The following is a 22023-nucleotide window of genomic DNA, read 5'->3' on the forward strand; positions in this document are numbered from 1 at the left end:
ACCGCTCCGCTGGACCTCGCCGTCTCAAGCACCGCTCCGCTGGGCCCTTCCTGTCAAGCACCGCTCCGCTGGGCCCCGCCGTCTCAAGCACCGCTCCGCTGGGCCCTTCATTTCAAGCACCGCTCCGCTGGGCCCTTCCTGTCAAGCACCGCTCCGCTGGGCCCCGCCGTCTCAAGCACCGCTCCGCTGGGCCCCGCCGTCTCAAGCACCGCTCCGCTGGGCCCTTCCTGTCAAGCACCGCTCCGCTGGGCCCCGCCGTCTCAAGCACCGCTCCGCTGGGCCCTTCCTCTCAAGCACCGCTCCGCTGGGCCCTTCCTCTCAAGCACCGCTCCGCTGGGCCCCGCCGTCTCAAGCACCGCTCCACTGGGCCCTTCCTCTCAAGCACCGCTCCGTGGGCCCTTCCTCTCAAGCACCGCTCCGCTGGGCCCCGCCGTCTCAAGCACCGCTGAACAGGGCACCGCCGTCTCAAGCACCGTTGATGGTTCATTGTGCCCACCATGCCTCCTCCTTGATCAGTGGAGACTGTCATCCACCTGATGGACTGTGGCTTTGCACTCCCCAGGATGGTCCAGTGGGCAATCCACCCACTGCAGAGACTTGAGAGACTGTGGCTTTGCACTCCCCAGGATGGCCCAGTGGGCAGCCCACCCACTGTAGAGACATTGAGAGACTGTGGCTTTGCACTCCCCAGGATGGTCCAGTGGGCAATCCACCCACTGCAGAGACTTGAGAGACTGTGGCTTTGCACTCCCCAGGATGGTCCCGTGGGCATGGTGGCTCCTCGTGGATCTGGCGTCGTGGACTCATGTGGCTGTGGTGCCCCCCCCATTCCCTTCCCCCTGAGGTGCCTGTAGTTTTTACATCTGATGCCCCTGCAGTGTTCTCTCCAAAGGACTCAGGTCTCCTGTGTGGGCTTTGCCCTTGTTTCTCAAGACTTTGGCCCACGGACATGCTGAATTCGTAGGATGTGCAGGACTTGGTACTTCAGTTATACACTGATGTGTATGTCATTTGTTTTGTTGTGGATATCTTTCATGGTTGTACGCTAATTTTCTGGAGCTTTTTGGTACATAAATATTTATTCCAAATATGATTATGTCCTAGCATTTTTCAGGGGTGTTTGGGTGGTGTCACTGTGACTTGGTGCTCTGCATTGGTGAGTACATGATTGGGGGGGGGGGTCGCATATGTGTGTGCCCGTAACCTTTCGTCCTCCCCCTCCCGTGTGTCGTAGGTGCAGTACTCACCGTTGTCGTCTGCGCCGGACTTCGTACTCGTGGTAGATGAGAAGGTAGACGAGAGCAGGTAGGATGTTTAATTCGGGTTCCATGCTGTCCTCCGTACTCGTGGAGTGTGTTTTGGTGAGCGTTTTCCCGTTCGTAGTCTGTTTCCGCCATGTTTTTATCGGCGGTGCTCCCGCCCCGGAAAAGGTGGCGGATTGGTGAGTTATGATAGTGTGGGCGGTACATTGTCTGCCGCCTGCCTGTTGGCGGTGACAGCCGCGCTGTTTGTCTGTACCGCCGCGGCGGTCGGAGTGTTAAGTTGGCGGGCTGTGTTGGCGGTTCCCGCCAGGGTCAGAATTCCATTTTTTGGACCGCCAGCCTGTTGACGGGTTGGCCGCCACTTTAACACCGACCGCCAGGGTTAGAATCACCCCCTAAGTTGTCTGCATCACAACATCTGGAAAAGTTAAAGTCGGAATCCACTATAAAACCAAAGCTTTATAAAGATTCATCCAAGTATATGGTGACTGGGCCATCAGTTCAATAATGAAGGCGTTAAACACTAAATTTACTTCAACTCTGTTTTATGGCTCGTTAGCTCTTAACAAAAAGAACGAGACTCAATATAATTTTTATCAAGAACGTTAGCTTATGATTTAATCTTCAGGGTTCAATCCTTTTGCTCTGTCAGTCGCCTTGAGTTAAATCTGACTTCAATTAACTCTGTCTACTTATCCCAAAAAATGAACTACTTCTGTGAAGGTGTAAGCAACGACTCTGTGAGGGCTCTTATTTTTCAGGCGATAACGCAGAATTATTCATTTTCATAGCCATTTTCAGAGAAAGACATAGTTGCCTCACTGAAAGATCACGTTACCCTCCATCGAAAAATTATTGAAATTGATGAAACCTAACCGCATATATATTATCAGAAAACGTTTACGAGAGAGACTTAATTAATATGCCAAGACATAAATCTATGGATTATGTTTTGGATTCGTATTTTTCATCAAGGCGTCCTTACAATGATTCTAATTTGGAACCTGCAATCAAGTAATATTTTTTAAGGTTTTGTCTTTTTTACATCTCACTGAAGCTGCTCGAGGGTTCCTGGAACATTCCTCATTCTGGTCCTTGCAAGCTATACAACAAGTTTGACGAATCTTGAAAGCATAATTTATGCCTATGTCGAGGGCTGAATGATTTGCAGCCCTGACAAGTATCACGCAACAGGGGTTTGACTAACACATCACCCCATTAAAATGCACTAGTCATGCATTTAGAGCGCCCTGGGATCACGAGGTTTGCTTAATCAGTAACTGCATACCCATCGAGCATACTGACTAAGAGCCTGCTGGAGTCACACAAATATACCACTTTGATCTCTCTCGTTTATTCACATTATAGATTCAACAACAACTCTGCCTACTAAGGTAACTTAGTTGAGGCGCCGAGGCTTCAATCAAGCCGAGACGGCTTCTCTCTCAGTTGTACCACGTGGTCTGTCAGCGCGTGGTGGGTCATAATCCAGAGAACTCGACAGTGCCCTCATTATAGTACATTCGTTAAGGGTTCACGCTCAGTCTATGGGCCATTGCTGTTGTGGTGCAAAAATGTTCTCCACAATTTATGGCACAACGAGGCTTTTCTCCACTCGTTATTCAAGTACCAAAGAGATGTAAAGAAGGATGTATTCATTGTTTTCACTAGTACAATGTTAGAGGAATTTCTTTATGTGGTCTGATCCCGTTGTTAAGACAGCTCAGTAGGTTAACGGTTTTGCTGCATGGATGGATGCACTAACTGCAGTGAGAGGCTCGCATCCCGGCACTGCTGCTATATCAGCATTACCTCTTTCCGAGCTCAGTGGAATAAGTATTTTTATTCTTTTGATAATGACACCTGGTGTACAGAGCTCCACAGAGATATATTTTAAAGTTCAAGGATTGAAGTGGAGCTGCACTATTTTGCACACGCCAATGTGTAAAAACGTGGTCTTGTGTCTAAAGCGGTAGTTAAAAACCTACAAGACTTTAGCATGTTGATTGCGACTAAAACCTACTTGGCCACATCATGTTATCCCAGGCATTAACTTCTGGTCTCACGGATGTGGGGGGCGCCTTGTTTGCTATTGCTTGCCAGCAATGCGCCACCCCACTGTCACCAGTCACTGTCGACCATGATCTTCTCTGTCGGAGACTATCGGATGTAGGAGTCGGAGGTTCCGCCCTCTCTTGGTTTTCCTCCTTCCTTAGAGACAGATCTTTCCAAGTCTTGGACCGGACCTTCTTTTCTGGCCTTTTCCCCTTGGCATGTGGAGTCCCCCAGGGCTCGTCCCTTAGCCCCACTCTTTTTAACGTTTACTTGTCACCTTTAGCTAGAGTAGTTGCCCCTCATAATTTGTCCTTGGTCACCTATGCAGATGACACCCAGTTAGTGGTATCCCTCTCCAGCTCTGGAGACTCGCCGGTGACCAATCTCTCCCGCTGTATGAGTGACATTGCCAAATGGATGACCAAGTCCAAACTCAAATTTAACGATGGAAAATCGGAAGTCCTGGTTTTGGGCAACGGTCCCCCCCCTCTTCCCCTTACCTCGCTCTCAGATGCCTTCAGTACTCTTCCTCCCCCCAAATCTCAGGTTAAAACTCTAGGTGTGATGCTTGACCCCAGGCTTACTATGGACTCTCAAGCCAGTAAAGTTTCTTCTACCTGCTTCGGTCTTATGCGCATGTTCAGAAAGATTCTCTCTCTTCTTCCTCCTACAGCCAGAAGAATTCTCATCCAAGCCTTAATTCTTTCCCGTCTGGATTACGGAAACTCTCTGTTCCTTAGCTCCCCTTTTTATGTTATAAAGAAGCTGCAAAGAGTGCAAAATGCAGCTGCCAGGCTTCTTACTCACTCCTCAAAATATTCATCCGCCAAATTGGCTATCTCCACCGTCCACTGGCTCCCCATCAAAGAACGGATCCATTTTAAATCTCTCTGCATTGTCCATAGGGCCCTACATGGTAAAGGTCCCATCTCTCTAAGGAAACGGATCTCCCTGCATACTCCTTCTAGGAACTTACGTTCCTCCTCTCTTAGGTATGCACACATTTCTCAATCTAAGAGAGCCTGGGGCAACAATTCTTTTTCCAGTAAGGCCTCCCACCTTTGGAATACCCTTCCTTTGGATCTCCGTAATGAATCCTCTGAGCACCTCTTTAGGAAAAAGCTCAAAACTTTTTTATTCTGTAATTAGCATTGATCCCCCCTCCTATTTGTGCGTTGCTGCTTTTAGCGCTGGGATGCCTTCGGGTCGCCATGCGCTTTACAAATCTTATAAACTAAACTAAACTAAACCAGGCAGTGTGTCTGCTTGGCATCCTGAGACCCTGAGGCGGCGGGCAGCAGCTTTCTTTTCCCTTTCCACCCCTGCCCGCCGCAAGTGCAATCCCTGAAGAGGTGTGACAGGTCAGTGTATGGACTGTTTTTTTTTGGATGCTTATGGACCTGTTGAGTCTAGTGGGCCAGGTTGTTAATTTCCTTTATACAACCACAAAATCTGCCTGTAACAATCCTAAATTAACTCAGTCTCCTTTATCTTCCAAAGCATCTATATAGTGTTTGAGGCGGCGACCAACAGCTTTCTTTTTCCTTTCTATACTCGTCACCCCTGCAGTTTCCAAAAGGTAGCTGTAGCAGGTCAGCGTTTGATCTGATTTTGTTTGGAATTTTTAAGGCCTGTTGGGTCACAAACCTTGCCTGAAGCAATCCTAAATACACACAGTCTCACATTCATTGTAAAATACCTGTGCAGGGCAGCTTGAAACGTTAAAAAATGCTGATCCGCAAATGTGAGCCACGTTTTTAGTATATGATTTGCTAATAAGGGCCACTTTTATTTTGGTGCCCAGGCTTATTTTCTGTCCTAGTCCAACCCTAGTGAGCAGGGGTGGATTGTTTAATCACCGGTCTGGCTGGCAGACGCCGGTGAGCTCTCTGACAGCTCAGGACTGAACCATCTACATGTCCTAAGCCTACATAAATCAGCACCTCCTGCTGCGGCTGCCTTGTAACCAACCCCACCCTACCCCCACCGAGGCCAGCTGAAGAACTTCGAAGGCACTAAAGGCAAGTGCTCATCCTGGTAGACAGACTCTCTAGGCACTTCTGGATGCACAGTCTAGTTGAGTGAGTTATGCACACACTGTGCACTGACGTTCGTCTCTGCAGCATTCCCATTAACCTACTAAGCTGCTCATCCAATTTGAGTTATATTGTACTGACAACCGGAGTCATATTTTTCTTAATTTCATTATATTTTCAGATATACTGGTCCCTAAAATTTAATTGGTGCCTATTGCATAGTGCTGATTCGTGACTAATGTCTTGTCAGATTAAACATATGGCTCCATGGCGCACAAGCTTTCTCGTGGTATATCTTGTGATAAATGATGGTGCTGTCCTTGTTTTACAGTACAGTCATCTTAAAATGATTCTGTAGAATACTGACCTTCCATGTCAGGAGTTTGGCTTTGGTTTCAATACATTTTTAGAGCTTCTCATTGATCAATAGTTTGAAGCTTTTGATATTTAGCTCTTTTGATGCACATAATTGCCTGGTTTTACTAATGAGAAAGTATTACACATTTGGTAGTTGAGTGTCACTCAGAAGTGCATTGATGAAACCATGGAAATGTCACACATAAGCAATATGAAAACTTGGCAGCTATGAGTCTTATTTTACCCTAACCGGTAGGAGGAATCACATTGCTGCATATCTTCTTAATTGAGGCAAACATGACATTTTGTTGCTGATTACAAACATACTCATTTATCTTGCAGTATGTTGGACTTAGTTTCGGGGCGGTCAGCTTTTCTATACTTTCAATATTCGCTGGCCTGGGAGTAATTTTGAATAGTATTTCACCTGTAGCACTGATCATACTTTGTTTTCAGTGCATTTTTATGATTCTTTATGGCTTTTCTGCGACTGATATGTTATTGTCTTGATACAGTAGTGGAAAACTAATAGAGAGGCACTAAAATATGAGTTCTGCTTTGATTTACTTGCAAGAAAGTGTCGATCAAAGTGGGCAAGAGCCAGGGAACCCAAGAAACATGTAGGTTACCTTTGCAGGTCACTCTTTTGAACTAGAGCAAACCTTATGGTTTCTAAGGCTTTGAAGAAGCCTCACGAAGCAGAGACCATTGTTAGTTTTCTCCGAGACTCAGTGCTGGACTGGCCTATCGAGCAACCAGGCAGTACCTGATGGGCTGGTCTGACAAGTCGGTGTATGGGCCAGTTTTATGGCTGTCTGTGGGCCTGTATTATGGTTTGTTGGGCCGGTTTTTACTATTGATTTCCCTAATATTGCCACACACATTGCCTGCAGCATGCACAAAAGCATGCAGTCTCCACTACCTTGCAAAACAGCAATGTGGGTTGTCTTTACAAGCTCAACGCTGCCCTGTTTGCAAATGTGGGCCACGTTTTAAAGTATTTGGTTCACTAATAAGGGCCACTTTTATTTTGTTGCCCAGGTCTATTTTCCGTCCCAGTCCAACCCTGCTGAAACTAGCCCTCATTTTGTACATATGATGGAGTAAAGGCTAACTTCCAGATTCCAGAGGTTTTACCCATGTCTGTTAGACAGAAGAACTGTCCTTTAGCCTATGTACATGGAGATAGCTCCCAAATTACAAAGATGTTAAGTGACAAGAGCAGAGCTATTGCTCAGATGTAAAGATGGTACATGCATTCACCTCATACAGCTGAGCTATCCCTTCAGAACAGAGATGTTACTAATGCTATCCCTTGGGTTATACAGAAGATACCAGAATGCACCTTTGAAAGCAGAGCTATCCTTCAAGATACACAGATGCCACAAGTGCACATCATACAGTATAGCAACGCAGATGTTACAGCATGCGCCTTACTCAGCATATGCCACATGTTAAACAGAAGTTTTAAATATGAACCCCTGACAATAAACCTCAGGTTACTCGAATATCATGGGCAGCTTCTTGAGGCAGGAATGTTAGTCCTTAGGTTTTAGAGAATAGATGTTACAAGCCTGGGCCACAGTCAGGAGAACCATCCTTCTGGTGACAGAAATGTTAGAGGCATGCCTCTGACAACAGTGCTAAAAATATCAATGATGTTTTAATACGCGCGTGTGGCCACCTTTTTTGCCATGATTAATGCTTCATGGTGTATTACTTGTTCTCAGTTTATCAGAGTTTGAAGTATGAATCATAGCAGGATAAAGGGCCTAGTTATACCTGTCAAAAAACAAACTTGTGGCCGACAGCCGTCATGGAGGTGCCAGAAATGTTTTAGTCACCGGCTATCCATTAGGTAACTCAAATGCAGGAGGTGTGAACTGTGTATTGTATCACTCAGACTGCACTAATCTATAATTCGTGTTACAAAGGTGAAAAATAAAATGGTAATAAACATTATTACCATTTTATTTTTCAGTAACTCCTCAGCAAACACACGTCCCGAGCCGAGTGTCAAGATGGGGTGGGGCTGCTGTTGCTGAGTGCTGAGTTGTAGCAGCAAAGAGGAGTGGTGGGCTGGGCACTTTAAGTTGAAAGTGCACGTGTCTTTTCGTCCGGCTGTCTTGCGATGGCCAGCCGGACATGCGCATTTAAACCTCTCAACCCAGCTGCCTTAGACAGCTGGGTTGAGAGCAGGCACAGGCCTCCAGTGCCATTTGGAGCGCTGAGGGAGCCTGCTCCATTCAATCCTGTTGCTGCTCTCATTTTATGAGAGCAGCAACAGGATTTGTTAGGGGACTTGGCTGTAGGAGAGAAGAACTCCTAGCCGGGAGTGAGGATATGCAGGAAGGTAAGGTGTCTTAATTCCTTTTGTTAAAATGTATTTTGTCTCTAACTGTATCTATGCCCTTAATCGCTGACATGCATTACATTACAGTTTGAAAGTGAACATTTTAAACTTTAAAACGATAATGTAATATATGTCAGCATGAATGTAGTTAACATGCATCCCCCACCCATTTGCCCTCCCCACCCCTCTCCATAGCTGGCAGCCGCCACTGCCACACGGTTCCCCACTTTGGCAGCTGACAACATCCCATAGTGTACAGAAAGTGCTAGAGGTTCTCATCTGGCTTTCTCTACCAGTAGATAGCAGATCTATCTTTTATGTTTTTTAAGACTTTATTTTCGGTTTTAAACAGAAGTACAGTGAAAAGCCTAGTCATTTTGAGAAGCATTCAGGAATTGTACAGGCACATACAAGTAGCTGTTTCATGGAGATACATTAAAAGCAAATACAGACGTACATTAAAAGACGTAAAAGGGCGAGGGCACAGACCTCTATAGGTGTAACAGTCAGTGAACTCAGGATTAGGAGATCGGCATAGACTTCCTTACTGGGGCATGTGGAATACCAGTGAGCCCTAATTAGGAGGCCCATTGGGTAGTGTGAGGAAGGAGGTAACCGTACAAGATCTGTAGGTCGAGAAGTGGGGAGCTGCATTGAGACAAATGTTTCTCTGGTGGTATCACATTAGATCATGTCTTTCAACCAATCCAACTCTCTGAGACAAAATTTTCTCCTCCACTCCATGGCCACTCTGTGTTTGGCAAACAGTGACGTTGCAACAAAACTATGGATTCCCTGATGGACATTTCGAACATAGCCTGGCAGAGCCTGTAGGGGACCCGGGGACAAAAACAGTGCCAGTCATGGTGTATAGAAGCATGAGAACTTGGATCCAGTAGCGCTTGAGGGCAGGGCATGTCCAGGCGAGGTGTATAAAATCTGCATGGTCCGCTCGGCATTTGGTACAGTGGTGTGGACATGTAGGACCTATCACAGCTAGGCTACGTGGAGTGGTATATGTGTGGTGTAAGAACGTTTAATGCAGTAACTCGTGGTGTTGGTTAGGGGATATTAGCTTAGTTTGAGCACATCAGTGTCTCCAAGTTTTAGCTGGGATAGCGTGTACTAAGTCTTGCTCCCATGCAGCCCTGACCCTGTCAGTACAATCCGGGTGCAGCGGGATGCTGACATGATATAATGTGGATGCAATAAGCGTTCTCTCAGTGGAGGTGATGATCAGCGTTAGCACAGAGAATTTGTCCAGCTCCTGTGGGAATGACGGAAGCCGATCTCGCAAAGTGTTGTGTAGTCGCCGCAATATAAAGTTGTCCATGTAAGCAACATCACCGAAACGAGTGTCAGTGGTCTGTGTAATGATGTTCCCATTCGTGAATAGATCCCCCCAGCATGTGCAAGTGAAGTGCGGTCAACGTACGTGGCACTATCTTCTCCCATGTGAGAGGAAGCCAAGAATTGCATATTAGCAGGGTTGCTGGGGAATAGAGTAGACCCCACCCAGGCAGCGCCAAAGCTTCGCCTAAGCCCAGCAGGTTCTTGACAGGGTCTGAATATCCACACAGTCTCTTGGCAGACCTAGGGGAAGGAGAATAGAGCATGAGGAATCCACAGCGTGATCCCTCTCCAGTCACAAGTGAGGCAAATGTGCATCTGAATGGTATCAGTAATATGCAAATTGACACTGCTCTGCAAAAAACATAGAGTTGTAAATCCGGCATTCTGACACCACCCAACTCCCCCTCCCCCGTTGTAAAGAAATGTAAGAGTATCCCACCAAATCCGGGGGCGGTGGTCGGCCCAGATCAGCCACATCAAGAGACTCTTTTGTGTGGGAAAACTGTTTGTCAGAGGGATAGGTAAGTTGGTAAACCAATAAAGGAAGCGGGCAGGAACACCATTTTAATAATAGCAATCCTGCTCCCCATTGAGAGCGGCAACCTAATCCAGCATTTGATTCGCATGGTGTGCCTCTCCACAGCCAGCCCACAGCTCAAGCGCATCACCATGTCTTTCTGCTGGTGCAGGGTGATGCCCAAATATTTAGTCATATCAACCCAATATGTTAGGGGAAACTCTACCGTGCCATGCTCTGTGGCATCCATGAGGAGGAATAACTCAGATTCAGCCCAATTAATGGTAAGACTGAAGAGGCTGCCAAAGCGAATAATTTCTCAGACTAGGGGGCTTAGGATGGCAGCAGATGCCAAATAAAAAGCATGATATCATTGTCATACGTGGATATTAATAAACCGGTGGAGGTACCGTTCCTGTAAGTGGCAAACCTGAGGGTCAAAAGCTATAATAAAAAGCAACAGTGAGAGAGGGCATCCCTGCCAGGTTCCCCTAGTCACCTGTCAGTGAAGGCACAGTTGACTCATATCCTGCCCACCTGTTTAGAGTATGACAGCATTATAAGCTCAATGTGGCTCTTCGGATGGCCCAGTTTGCCCAGTGTGACCTTCAGAAAGGGCCACCCAAGCAAATCAAGGGCCTTCTCGGCATCCAAGAGGGCCGCCTCAACCGGTAAATCAGAGGAGATCTGGGTCAACACAGCGAATATGGTGCATAAATTAAGTGCAGTGGATGCACGTGTGGGGGATGAAGCCCGATTGAACTGGCAAAATGATTTGCTCCATCAGCAGGGCAAGGTGAGTAATGATTACCTAGATGAGAATTTCGACATCATGGTTTAGAAGGGACACACCCTGGTAGGATGTAGATAAGTTAGGCGCTTTATAGAGCTTCAATAATAACGTGATAACTGCTTCCCAAAGCAGCTACGGTGTGGCCGGTCTGCTCACCCTCCCCAAATTTCCGTTTTTGCACATATTTTCCAAGTATGCCACCTCCCTGTCTGCGAGGTCGCAGAACTCGGCAATGAAAACCGCTCTACAGTGATGTGAGATCCCATGGCCCAACGATGCACCAGCCCAGTCAATGTCAAGGAGTTCTTTGCTCTATGCGACCAAGACAGGCACAAATGTCACTGAGAACCCCTGCATGTTTGGAGATGTTAACTCCCCTGATGTAGGCCTTGAAGGTCTCCCATGGAGTAGCGTGGGTGTTGGCAGAACTGGTGTAGAGAGTAAAATACTACTGAATAGCATCGCTGTAGGAGGCTGGCCTGGTGTGTGGTGGGTATCTTTGGTATTTACAACTTATACCAGGTCCAGTTATCCCTTATTAGTGTAGTGTAGGTAGTGTCTAGAAGACAGGCTCTCTAGAGGTAGCTGTGGATGAGCACCCAAGGCTTATCTAGGAGACATGCAAAGCTCATGCAATACCACTGTAGTCACACTTAGAAACTACACACATGAAAGAAAACACTCAGTGTTACAAAAATAAGGGTACTCTATTTTGGTGACACAAATACCAAAAATACCATAGAGACTATACTCCCTTAAGAGGTAAGTAATACACAAATTATATACACTAGTATGCAGAAATAGGCATAAAAACAGTTAGAAAACAGTGCAATTAGTGAAAATCACAATAGTTAGAAATAGGCCTAGGGGAAGCACACACTGTATACTAAGAAAGTGGAATGTGAAAGTCCGTCCCCCGCCTAGGCAGGTGTAGTGTGTAGCAGGGAGCTGGGAGTACTAGAAAAGCCCAAAGGTAAGTACCACAACCCACCCCAGCGACCAGGAAAGCAGGAGTAAATCACAGTAACTTTCCCAGAACACACACAGAAACGAGAAGAATTATGCAAAACCCAGGAGAGACTGAAAGACACCAACAGTGGTTTCCTGGACAAGAAGACCTGTGGAATATGGGGACCAAGTCCAAGAAGCACAGGAGATTCCAGGAAGAGCAGGAGCCCCTGCTAACCCAGACGAAGGTGCAAAAGGTGAACTACTGGTGAAGAAGAAAAGTCAGCCTGGCACCCAAGAAGACGAAGTTGGGTTCCTGGAGGATGCAAGCGATGTCCCACGCCGTATGGAGAATTGAGGTCTGGTTTGCGTCGTCGGAGTCCACCAACAAACCTTGGCACATGCAAAGCTCGCGGTTAGCGGAAAATGGTGCTGCTCGGGACCAGAAAGGACCAAGTGGACTCTACCTAGGAGGGGGAGTTGGAGGGAATCCTCAGAAACTCAGAGATCCAACAGAAGACCAGGCAGCGCACACAGGAGTCCCACAGCACAGGGACAAGAAAGTTACAGAAGAGGCCCACGCAGCACTACGACAAAGACTCCCACGCCTCTGGAGAACCTCTCATGAATCTGTGCATCGCAGGATAGAGTGCTGGGGGCCGGAGCTACAAGATGCACATAGGACTTGGAGGAAGGATGCCAACAAGCCTTGACATCTGCAAAAGACACAGTGCATGGAGGTACTGTCTTGCGTGGGGAGGCAAGGACTTACCTCCACCAAAGTGGGACAGCTGGAAAAGAGGACCGTCTGGACCACTTCAGTCCACCGCCCGTGATGCAGGATCCACAGCTCAGCAGGAGAGGGGATCCCGCATTCAGTTGTCATCATAGTTGGTGCCTGCAGAAGCAGGGTAGTGACTCCTTCAATCCAAGGGAGATTCCTTCTTCCTTCTGATGCAGGCTGAAGACGGGCTGTCCTCAGAGGATGCATGACCAGGAAACTGTTGCAGTTGCTGGCAGGAGCCGGAGATACAATGTTGCAGGAGGCGTCTTGCTTCTTTGTAGCAGCTTGTAGGTTCCTGGAGGGTCCAGATGCAGTTTCTTCAGTGAGAAGTCGAAGTGGGGGATGCAGAGGATTCCTGTTGGAGTCTTGCAATCTGAAGCTGAGGAACCACCCAAAGGAGAGACCCTAAATAGCCCTTGAAGGGGGATTGGTCACCTAACCAGGTAAGCACCTATCAGGGGAGGGCTCTGACGTCACCTGCTGGCATTGGCCACTCCGATGCTCCCAGAGTTCCCTGCCAACCTTGAATCCAAGATGGCAAAACCCAGCGACCCTCTGGAGGAGCTCTGAGCACCACCCCTGGAGTGATAATGGACAGGGGAGTGGTCACTCCCATTCCTTTGTCCAGTTTCGCACCAGAGCAGTGACTGGGGGTCCCTAAACCAGTGAAGATTGGTTTATGCAAGGAGGGCACCAAATGCGCTCTTCAAAGCATTTCCAGTGGCTTGGGGAGGCTACACCTCCCCAGCCTGTAACACCTATTTCCAAAGGGACAGGGTGTAACACCCCTCTCCCAAAGGAAATCCTTTGTTCTGCCTTCCTGGGCTTGAGATTTTCAAGCAACAGGAGGGCAGAAGCCTGTCTGGGAGGTGGCAGCAGCTTGGGCTGCCTGGAAACCCTCAGAAGGCTGAAATGGCAATACTGGGGGTCCTCTAAGGAGCCCCCAGAGTGCATGGAATCATACAATCAATGCTTGCAAAAGCCTTGTGGTATGATTCCAACATGTTTGATACCAAACATGCCTATGTTCGGAGTTACCATTGTGTAGCTGGACATAGGTATTGACCTTTGTCCAGTACACATGTAAAATGGCATCCCCACACTCACGCACTCTGGGAAAATGGGCCTGGAGTTCGTGGGTGCACCTATGCTAGTGCAGGGGTGCCCTCACACACAGGTACTTTGCACCCTTCCCTCTGGGCTGGAAGTCCTGCCATAGGAGTAACTTATAAGTGACCTTGTGCAGTGAGAAATGGCAGTGAAAGGGTGCATGCACCTTTTCACGTAGGCTGCAATGGCAGTCCTGCAGAACCCTTTGTATGGGTTCCCTATGGGTGCAAAATATATGCTGCAGCACATAGGTATCCCCTGGAAGCCCAATGCCCTGGGTACTTAGGTACCATATACTAGGGACTTATAAGGGGGCACCAGTATGCCAATTTTGGGTAAAATACAGAGTTTTGGGAGAGAAAGCATAATCACTGGGGTCCTGGTTAGCAGGATCCCAGTGAACACAGTCAAGCATACTGACATCAGGCAGAAAAAGGGTGTAACCATGCCAAGAAAGAGGGTACTTTCCTACAATCGCAGAGTTCCAAATGAAAAACCTGATCCAGTATAGCATTGCTTGGGAAGCACTACTGCCGTGAAGGGTCTCGTCTAGAGGGGGCCACAGTACCAACCACCCAAGAGCATGATCAGACATTCTATGGGGCAGGTGTGCCACGCCTTAGATCCAAAGCACCTCACCAGTGGAGAGAAACCATTAATCAGTCCTGGTCCAGACATCGCTTGGGGTAGAGTGAAAGGTGTAGGCTGCCGATGAGGTGGAGCGAAGGCACCAAGAATCTGACAGCCCAAGCATCTCTATGACATCACAGAAGACTCTCAAGACATGAGGTCTGCTACCCACCCGAGATCCCGTTGTGTCCCCCAGTGGGTTGAGTACCATATTCAGAGCCCCCCACCAAAGTTTAAAAGCTGCTTCCATCTGTCCCAATAGGATGGAAACGGTATGGTAGAAGTTGGGGGCGTAAACACTGGGTACGTATATACTAACTAGCATTACTCTCATATCAGCTAACACTCCTGCCAATATCTAAAACCACCCACCATCATCAATAAAACTAATCTTGTGTGCAAACTGGACACTCTTATAATTAAGTGCACAGGCCCTGCACGAATAGGAGCTATTGTAAGAAAAGTAGCGATGGTCACACCATGACGATGCGAAGAGGCAGGTGACGAGAGTCTCTTGAAGAAATGCCACTTTAACGTCATGTCTTCTTAGGTAGGAAAGGACCTGTTTCCCTTTGCGAGGATTGTTGAGGCCTCGGATGTTCCACACTATGCACACCAGGATGGTCACTAACGCCCCCATCAGGTTCCCCTATAGTTGAGCAACATGCAATGTCTGAGCATTACGTGTTGAGCCTGTACTTCTATGCAATGTTCCAACAGCCTGCAGATGAACACATAACAGTGAAACAAAAACAGAATTTCCCACCCCACACTGGAGTGCAAAGAACCCAGTGTATTCCTCTTTACCAAAAGCAGAAACCCACCATCAGCCAGTTTGGTATACACCTGGAGGGGTGACATCATCCTGGCAGACGGCGCCCCGGATTATGAAAATTTTGCAGGAAAATAGCAGTGTTGTGTAAAAACATGACAGTCCTCACTGATGGGTACCAGGCATAGTACACTACTGAAGTCACATTGGCAGATATAATGGCAGAAGACAAACTAAAGACAGCCAGAGCCTAGACGAGCAGTCCAAGTTTAGCCCACTGGTGGCATGTGACCTTTGTGGCCAATGATCAAGGCGTAACGTTTAGGGGTAGAGCGCCGGGGGTACTTCCAGCCCCACAATGGTGCTTGCAGAAGTCCACTGCCTCTGCAGGTGTGATCAAAATTGTGGCCTTTCCATTAACCTCTATTTTCAGACGAGCCAGGTATAGCATGCTGTATTTGAAACTCTGCTTGCGGACTGTGTTCTTCACCTCTGCAGACTTACGCCTCACCTCCTGCACCACCAACGTGAATTCAGGGTAGAGGGAGGTGATGGATCCCTGGTATATAAGCGGCCTCTGCTTCCTAATGAGGCACAGTGCAGTGTCGTGAAAATTCAGCAGGCAAGCTATCAGTAGGTATGGGGGAGCACCCATGGTGGCCGGGGCCCATGTGACCTATGGGCACACTCCACCACAAAGGTGTCCATAAAACTTTGCCTGCTGAAGAGTTCTGACAAAAGGCTCACTACAAAAAGATCTGGATGGCCCATATCAGTGGATTCAGCCCCACCCAGGATCTGAATGTTGTAATGTCAGGAGGGGGCTTTGAGATCTTCATTTTTGGCAACCTCTGCCTTCTGCAACCGTTCAACATTTTCCAGTCAACTAGTGATCAATGACATGTGGTCTTCAGCATCTGATATGCATTTTATGACCCAGTCAAGCCACACTGCATGTCAATCCAGGCGTTCTCCCACCCAGTCTAGGCGATGTGTGAGGACATTGAAGCAGGAGTTGATGAACTTGAAGACGGCGCAGAGCTTCATCATGATAGCAGCCACACCGTCCAGAGCTCCTGCAGAGCCCCCCCATCTCAAGTCTCTCCTCTTATGAGGGCTGCCTGTCAGATTTATTCTTGCCAAATTAAAGTTTCCACTGTTTGGGGTCCCTGCACCCCATTTTCACTGAGGGTGGTGTCAAAGAAAGGGCGTACAGCCCCACAGCCAGATAACTCTTCAAAAGAAGGGTAGAGAGGCGACCACCCGGCCACGTCCTGTGTCATGGGACACCAGTCCTGTGAGCGTCACAGGCACTTGGGGGGGAGAAGTGAGAAGCGAGTCTCGGCAAGTTAGTGAATGACACACACTGAAGTCCTTGGAGAGCAAATGGGTTGGGGAGAAGATGCACCGGTATTTGAGACGTAAAGCTCTCCTCTCAGGTACTCCCCTCTCACCCTGCGAAAAGCCACAATTGCAGTACAGTCAGGGTTCAGGCTCAGAAGAAGGGCTGCCAGGTGCACAAAGATGTTGGAGTCTGCCAGTGTTGATAATGGGGTGTGTGCGGACCCTCGTGCGTCAAACTCGGCAGTCATCTAGTCCCCTGTCATGCATTACAGGGTGAGGAGGCAACACAGGCCCTGTGCCCTCCCGGGCTGGCAAATGATGGCAGCCCCTGTGTACCAAGAGAACATTTGGATTCCACCCACAATCACCGTAACTGTGGGGGTCGGGCAATGACACTCAGGGTCGCCTGCCAGCCCGGCCACCCAGATTGTGCAGGCCCATCGTTAGGACTCCCCCCAAGCCAAAGGGTGACCCCAGCAGCACGAGGTCCACACCACCAATGTTCAGAACAGCAGGATGCAGAGCAATACAGATGCGGAACCTGGCGAGTCCCTACAGCCTTGGCCTCAGGCTTGTCCGCAGCCCCTGTCACGGCAAGGCCTCCGAGGCCCATGCAGGGCCTTACAAACCAGTCGCACCCACCCTTCTACATCCATGTGCCCGAGCGCTGCATCTGGTGTCACCGGGAGGCCCAAATCTTTACTGCCCCTGCAGCCTGGATACCATCGTGGGACTCTGGGTGGTGAGGGAAACCCAGCAAGTTGGGGCAGCCAACGCCGGACCTGCAAAACTAGGAGGCCACCTTGGTCCCAAGCTTGGCCACGCCCCCTAACCAAGTTTTAGTTTAACATTTTGTTAGCAGTCTGGATGATTAGGCGATCATAGGAAGGTGCAAATACCAACAGTGGATCAACACTCTGCCCTTAATTCCTTTATTCATCTGTTAAAAATAGTGGAAGTGTGGCCAGTGGGGTTACGTGAGGTAAAGGTAGATCTTGGTAGGCTCTTGTTCAGTAGCTATGTCCATTGGCTTTACACATATATTGAAGAACCTTGGAGTAAAACATCTCACTTTCATAAACATTTGGTATTTCAGCATGATATAAAGCTTTGCATTGCCTTTTCAGATAGGGTGCAATTTCACTATCGTTCCAGGCCTGCTGTAGGATATTTAATTAAAACAATACCATATCTGCTTTGGAAATGTCTTGCTAAGGTGCCCACTTTGCTTGGTAGCTCTTCAGAATTTGGGCGGTATGTTTTACTGTTGATCTTTGGGAAATAATGCAGTATATGCCAGTGGTTTTTACAGTCCCTTGGAAATAGGATATTTTGATTGGCAGGGGACTATATGTAGGAGGCTGGCATGGTTGGAGTGGGTAGTTACACCTTATACCAGGTCCAGTTATCCCTTATTAGTGAAATGTAGTCAGTGTCTAAAAGCCAGGCTCTCTAGGGGTAGTATGGATGAGCAACCAAGGCCTAAGTAGGAGACATGCAAAACTCATACAATACCACTGTAGTCACACAGTACTCACACACATGAAAGAAAATACTCAGTACTTTATTTTGGTGACACAAATGCAAAAATACTCCCTTAGGAGGTAAGTAATACACAAATTATATACAATAGTATGCAGAAATAGCTGTAAACACAGTTAGAAAACAGTGCAAATAGTGAAAATCACAATAGTTAGGAATGGGCCTCGGGAGAACACAAACCATATACTAAGAAAGTGGAATGTGAAAGTCGGTTTCCCACCTAAGCTAATGTGTGTAGAGGGGCGCTGGGAGTATTAGAAAACACCAAAGGTAAGTAATAGAACCAACCCCAGAGCCCAGGAAAGCAGGAGTAAATCACAGTAACTTTCCTAGAACACACAAGAACACTAGAAAGAAGATTATGCAAGAACCAGAAGAGACTTCAAGACACCAACGATGGATTCCTTAACCTGAAGACCTGTGGAAGAAGGGGACCAAGTCCAAGAAGCACTGAAGAGCCAGAGAGAACAGGAGCCCCTGCTAACCCGGATGAAGGTGCAAAATAAGAACCACCGGTGAAGAACAATAGTCAGTACTGCACCTAAGAAGACAGATGTAAGTTCCTGGTTGGTGCAGTCTGGTTTGCGTCCCTGGATTCTGCCAACAAGCCTTGGCACATGCAAAGCTCGCGGTTAGCGGAAAATGGAGCTCTCCAGGACAAGGAGGGACCTGGTAGCCTCTACCCAGGAGGGGAAGACAGAGGGGGCTCTCAGCAACTCAGAGAGCCCTCTGAAGACCAGGCAGCACACACAGGAGTCCCACAGCACGGGGACAAAGAAGGCGTAAAAGGAGGCCCACACAGCAGTACACAAAGTGATCCCATGCCGCCGGAGAACCACGCAGAAAACTGTGCATTGCAGGATAGAGTGTTAGGGGCCGGAGCTGCACGGTGCACGAAGAACTTCATAGAAGGATGCCAACAAGCCTTGGCAACTGCAAAACATGCGGGGCACGGGGGTACTGCCTTGCGTGGGGAAGCAAGCCCTTACCTCCACCAAAGTTGGACAGTTGGACGTCTGGACCACTGCAGTCCACCACCCGTATTGCTGGATCCATGCACTTCTTCAGGAGAGGGGCCCCAAGCCACCGGTCGTCACTGCAGAGGGGTGCCTGCTGAAGCAGGGAAGTAACAACTTCACTTCAAGGGAGATTCCTTAGTTCTTCTGGTGCAGGCTGAAGACAGGCAGTCCTCATAGGATGCACAACCTGGAAACGGTTGCAGTTGCTGGCAGGAGCTGAAGTTACAATGTTTCAGAAGTCATCTTTGCTTCTTTGTTGCAGTTTGTAGAGTTCCTGGAGGGTCCAGATGCAATTCCGTCAGTAAGAAGGTGAAGTAAAGGATGCAGAGGATTCCTGCTGGAGCGTTGCAATCTGAATCTGAAGAACCACCCAAGAGAGAGACCCTAAATAGCCCCGAAAGGGGAATTGGTCAGCTACACAGGTAAGCACCTATCAGGGGAGGGCTCTGACATCACCTGCTGTGACTGGCCACTCAGATGCTCCCAGAGTGCCCTGCCAACTTGGAATCCAAGATGGCAAAACCCAGAAACACTCTGGAGGAGCTCTGAGCACCACCTCTGGGGTGGTGATGGACAGGGGAGTGGTCACTCCCCTTTCCTTTGTCCAGTTTTGTGCCAAAGCAGGAACTGGGTGTCCCTGAACTGGTGTAGACTGGATTATGCAAGGGGGCACCATCTGTGCCCTTCAAAGCATTTCCAGAGGCTCTGGGAGGCTACCCCTCCCATGCCTGTAACAAGTAATTTCCAAAGGGAGAGGGTGTAACACCCCTCTCCCAAAGGAAATGCTTTGTTCTGCCTTCCTGGGCTTGAACTGTTTGAGCAACAGGAGGTCAGAAACTTGTCTGTGAGGTGGCAGCAGCTGGAACTGCCTGAAAAACCTCAGAAGGCTGTAATGGCAGTACTGGGGGTCATCTAAGGAGCCCCCAGAGTGCCTGGAATCATACAACCAGTGCTTGCAAAAGCCTTGGTGTATGATTCCAACATGTTTGATACCAAACATGGCCGTATTCGGAGTTACCGAAGCTGTACATAGGTAGTGACCTATGTCCAGTGCATGCATAAAATGTCGTCCCCACACTCACGAAGACCGAGAAAATGGTCCTGGATGACGTGGGGGCACCTCTGCTAGTGCAGGGGTGCCCCACACACAGGTACTCTGCACCCAGCCTTCAGGGTTGGAAGGCCTGACATATGGGTGACTTATAAGTGACCTGGGGCAGTGTAAATGGCAATGAAAGGGTGCATGCACCATTTCACACAGGCTGCAATGGCAGTCCTGTAGAGGCCTTTGCATGGGTTCCCTATGGGTCGCAGAAGAAATGCTGCAGCCCATAGGGATCCCCTGGAACACCAATGCCCTGGGTACCTAGGTACCATATACTAGGCACTTATAAGGGGCACTAGTATGCCAATTATGAGTGTGTTACTGGTATCCAACACCCAAATTTAGAGGGAGAGAGCATAACTACTGGGGTCCTGGTTAGCAGGATCCCAGTAGACACAGTCAAACACACTGACATACAGGCCAAAAATTGGGGTAACCATGCTGGAAAGAGGCTACTTTCCTACACTTCACACAGACATGCCTATAGCTAGAGAAGAGCCTACCCAAATAAGTCTATGGTGGGACTGGTGGCAAGATGAGAACACCACATTCAGAAACGTCTATAGTAGGACCTGAACACCATATCCAGACAGTTCTACCACAGTTTCTAAGTGGTGCAAGGATCTCATATCAAACTATATGCCCACAGAATGTCTGTACAATGCTGAGATCCTTTTCACAGGACAGGCATATCCCATACAGAGTGTGATGAGACTCAGTGCATCTCTTGACAAGCAGGTGTAGAGGTGGTCCGGCACTAGGCAGACACTCCCTCAAGATACACACTAATGTACATAATGAATGCTTGCATACATTACACCTGCATCTTTTCCCTCCAACTCCAGGCGAAAGTGAAGGTGACAAGGACTCGGATTCCAAGTCCAAGCCTCCCAAAGCAAATAAGAAGAAAAGCACGGCGTCTCTGTTCCAGACAGGAGGAAGTAACAACAATGAGAAGAAAACAAAAAAGAAAGGTAATGCAGACCACTGTCCATCCTTCTAAGACCGTGTTTCTGAACTCCCTTCCATCCTTGGCACAGGAGTCTTCTCCCAACACCAGTCCAGAATATGCATCCAAATGCCCTAACATACTTTACATATCATGCTTGACATATTCTTCTTCATCCCTCACTGTTTCTGGACAGACACCACACTCTAGTCATTGCACACGTTTATGCTTTAAGTCACGCCTTCCTTTCTAAGTCTGGCTTAGAGTTAGCTTCAGCTATCACGCTATCCTCATATAATGAAAAGAAATCAGAACTAAAGAAAATGCACACAGATATACATGGAGTTTCTTTGAATAAGTAATCTTCTTCCGTTCATCTCATAAAGTATCATTTACATTTTGCCTTCGCCCACCACAGCATACAGCATGGGGCAGCCCACTCCAGACATTGTTCTCTTGCAATGTGCCTCACGGCTTCTTGCCTGATCACCTGTACACATCCACCTACAAAGAAGAGCACTTCAGTGCCAGAGCTCATGGTTGAACACTTTAGCAGTGTGCTGTTTTTTTCATTTATTTATTCTTTTTATTTTTAGTCATCCTTTTGTTTTTAATCTGTGTTGCAATAATTCAATGCCAAAATACCCTTTAGCTGTGACTATGAGAATCACATTTTCCTATTATGTGCATTAAAATAAAAAAGTATTGGTATATCTGTTTCTAAGTACACCTACCTATTAGAAATTATCTGGACGATGTTGTTAAAATTATATACCATGTTTTTTTAGGCATATGCTTGCAGTAAAACAAAATGTAGCCACCAGCTTGACATAGACAGAACTATTGGCTTTGGCAATGCCCGTTATTCACTGTTGTCATACTGTTTCCATTGACTGACATATTAAATGGAGGGGAAAAGCTATAAAGTCAATGATACAGCTGGGCTACAGCCAAGCCAGGGATCTGGCTTGGCATTAAGAGTCTAAACATGAGCCTCCTCATCCAAAGATTCCGCATGTAAATCAGGCAACAAATGTCAAGAGAAATGTGATAAATACTTTAAAATGAAACAAAATGTTTTCCAAATGTCTGAG

The 22023-nt window shown here is 47.8% G+C and overlaps 1 protein-coding gene across 3 annotated transcripts in view; it reads left to right on the forward strand.

Annotated features, from left to right (window-relative positions):
• The window catches only part of TULP1 (TUB like protein 1), a 594937-nt gene that overhangs the window by 422121 nt on the left and 150793 nt on the right, over positions 1-22023 (forward strand). For all 3 annotated transcript variants that reach the window (XM_069238767.1, XM_069238766.1, XM_069238768.1), the window contains one exon: positions 20826-20954. In XM_069238767.1, the coding sequence (XP_069094868.1) occupies positions 20826-20954 (129 nt within the window). The remainder of the gene's footprint in view (positions 1-20825; positions 20955-22023) is intronic.

Source organism: Pleurodeles waltl, chromosome 6 (assembly GCF_031143425.1).
Source record: "Pleurodeles waltl isolate 20211129_DDA chromosome 6, aPleWal1.hap1.20221129, whole genome shotgun sequence".
NCBI classification, from domain to species: Eukaryota; Metazoa; Chordata; class Amphibia; order Caudata; family Salamandridae; genus Pleurodeles; species Pleurodeles waltl.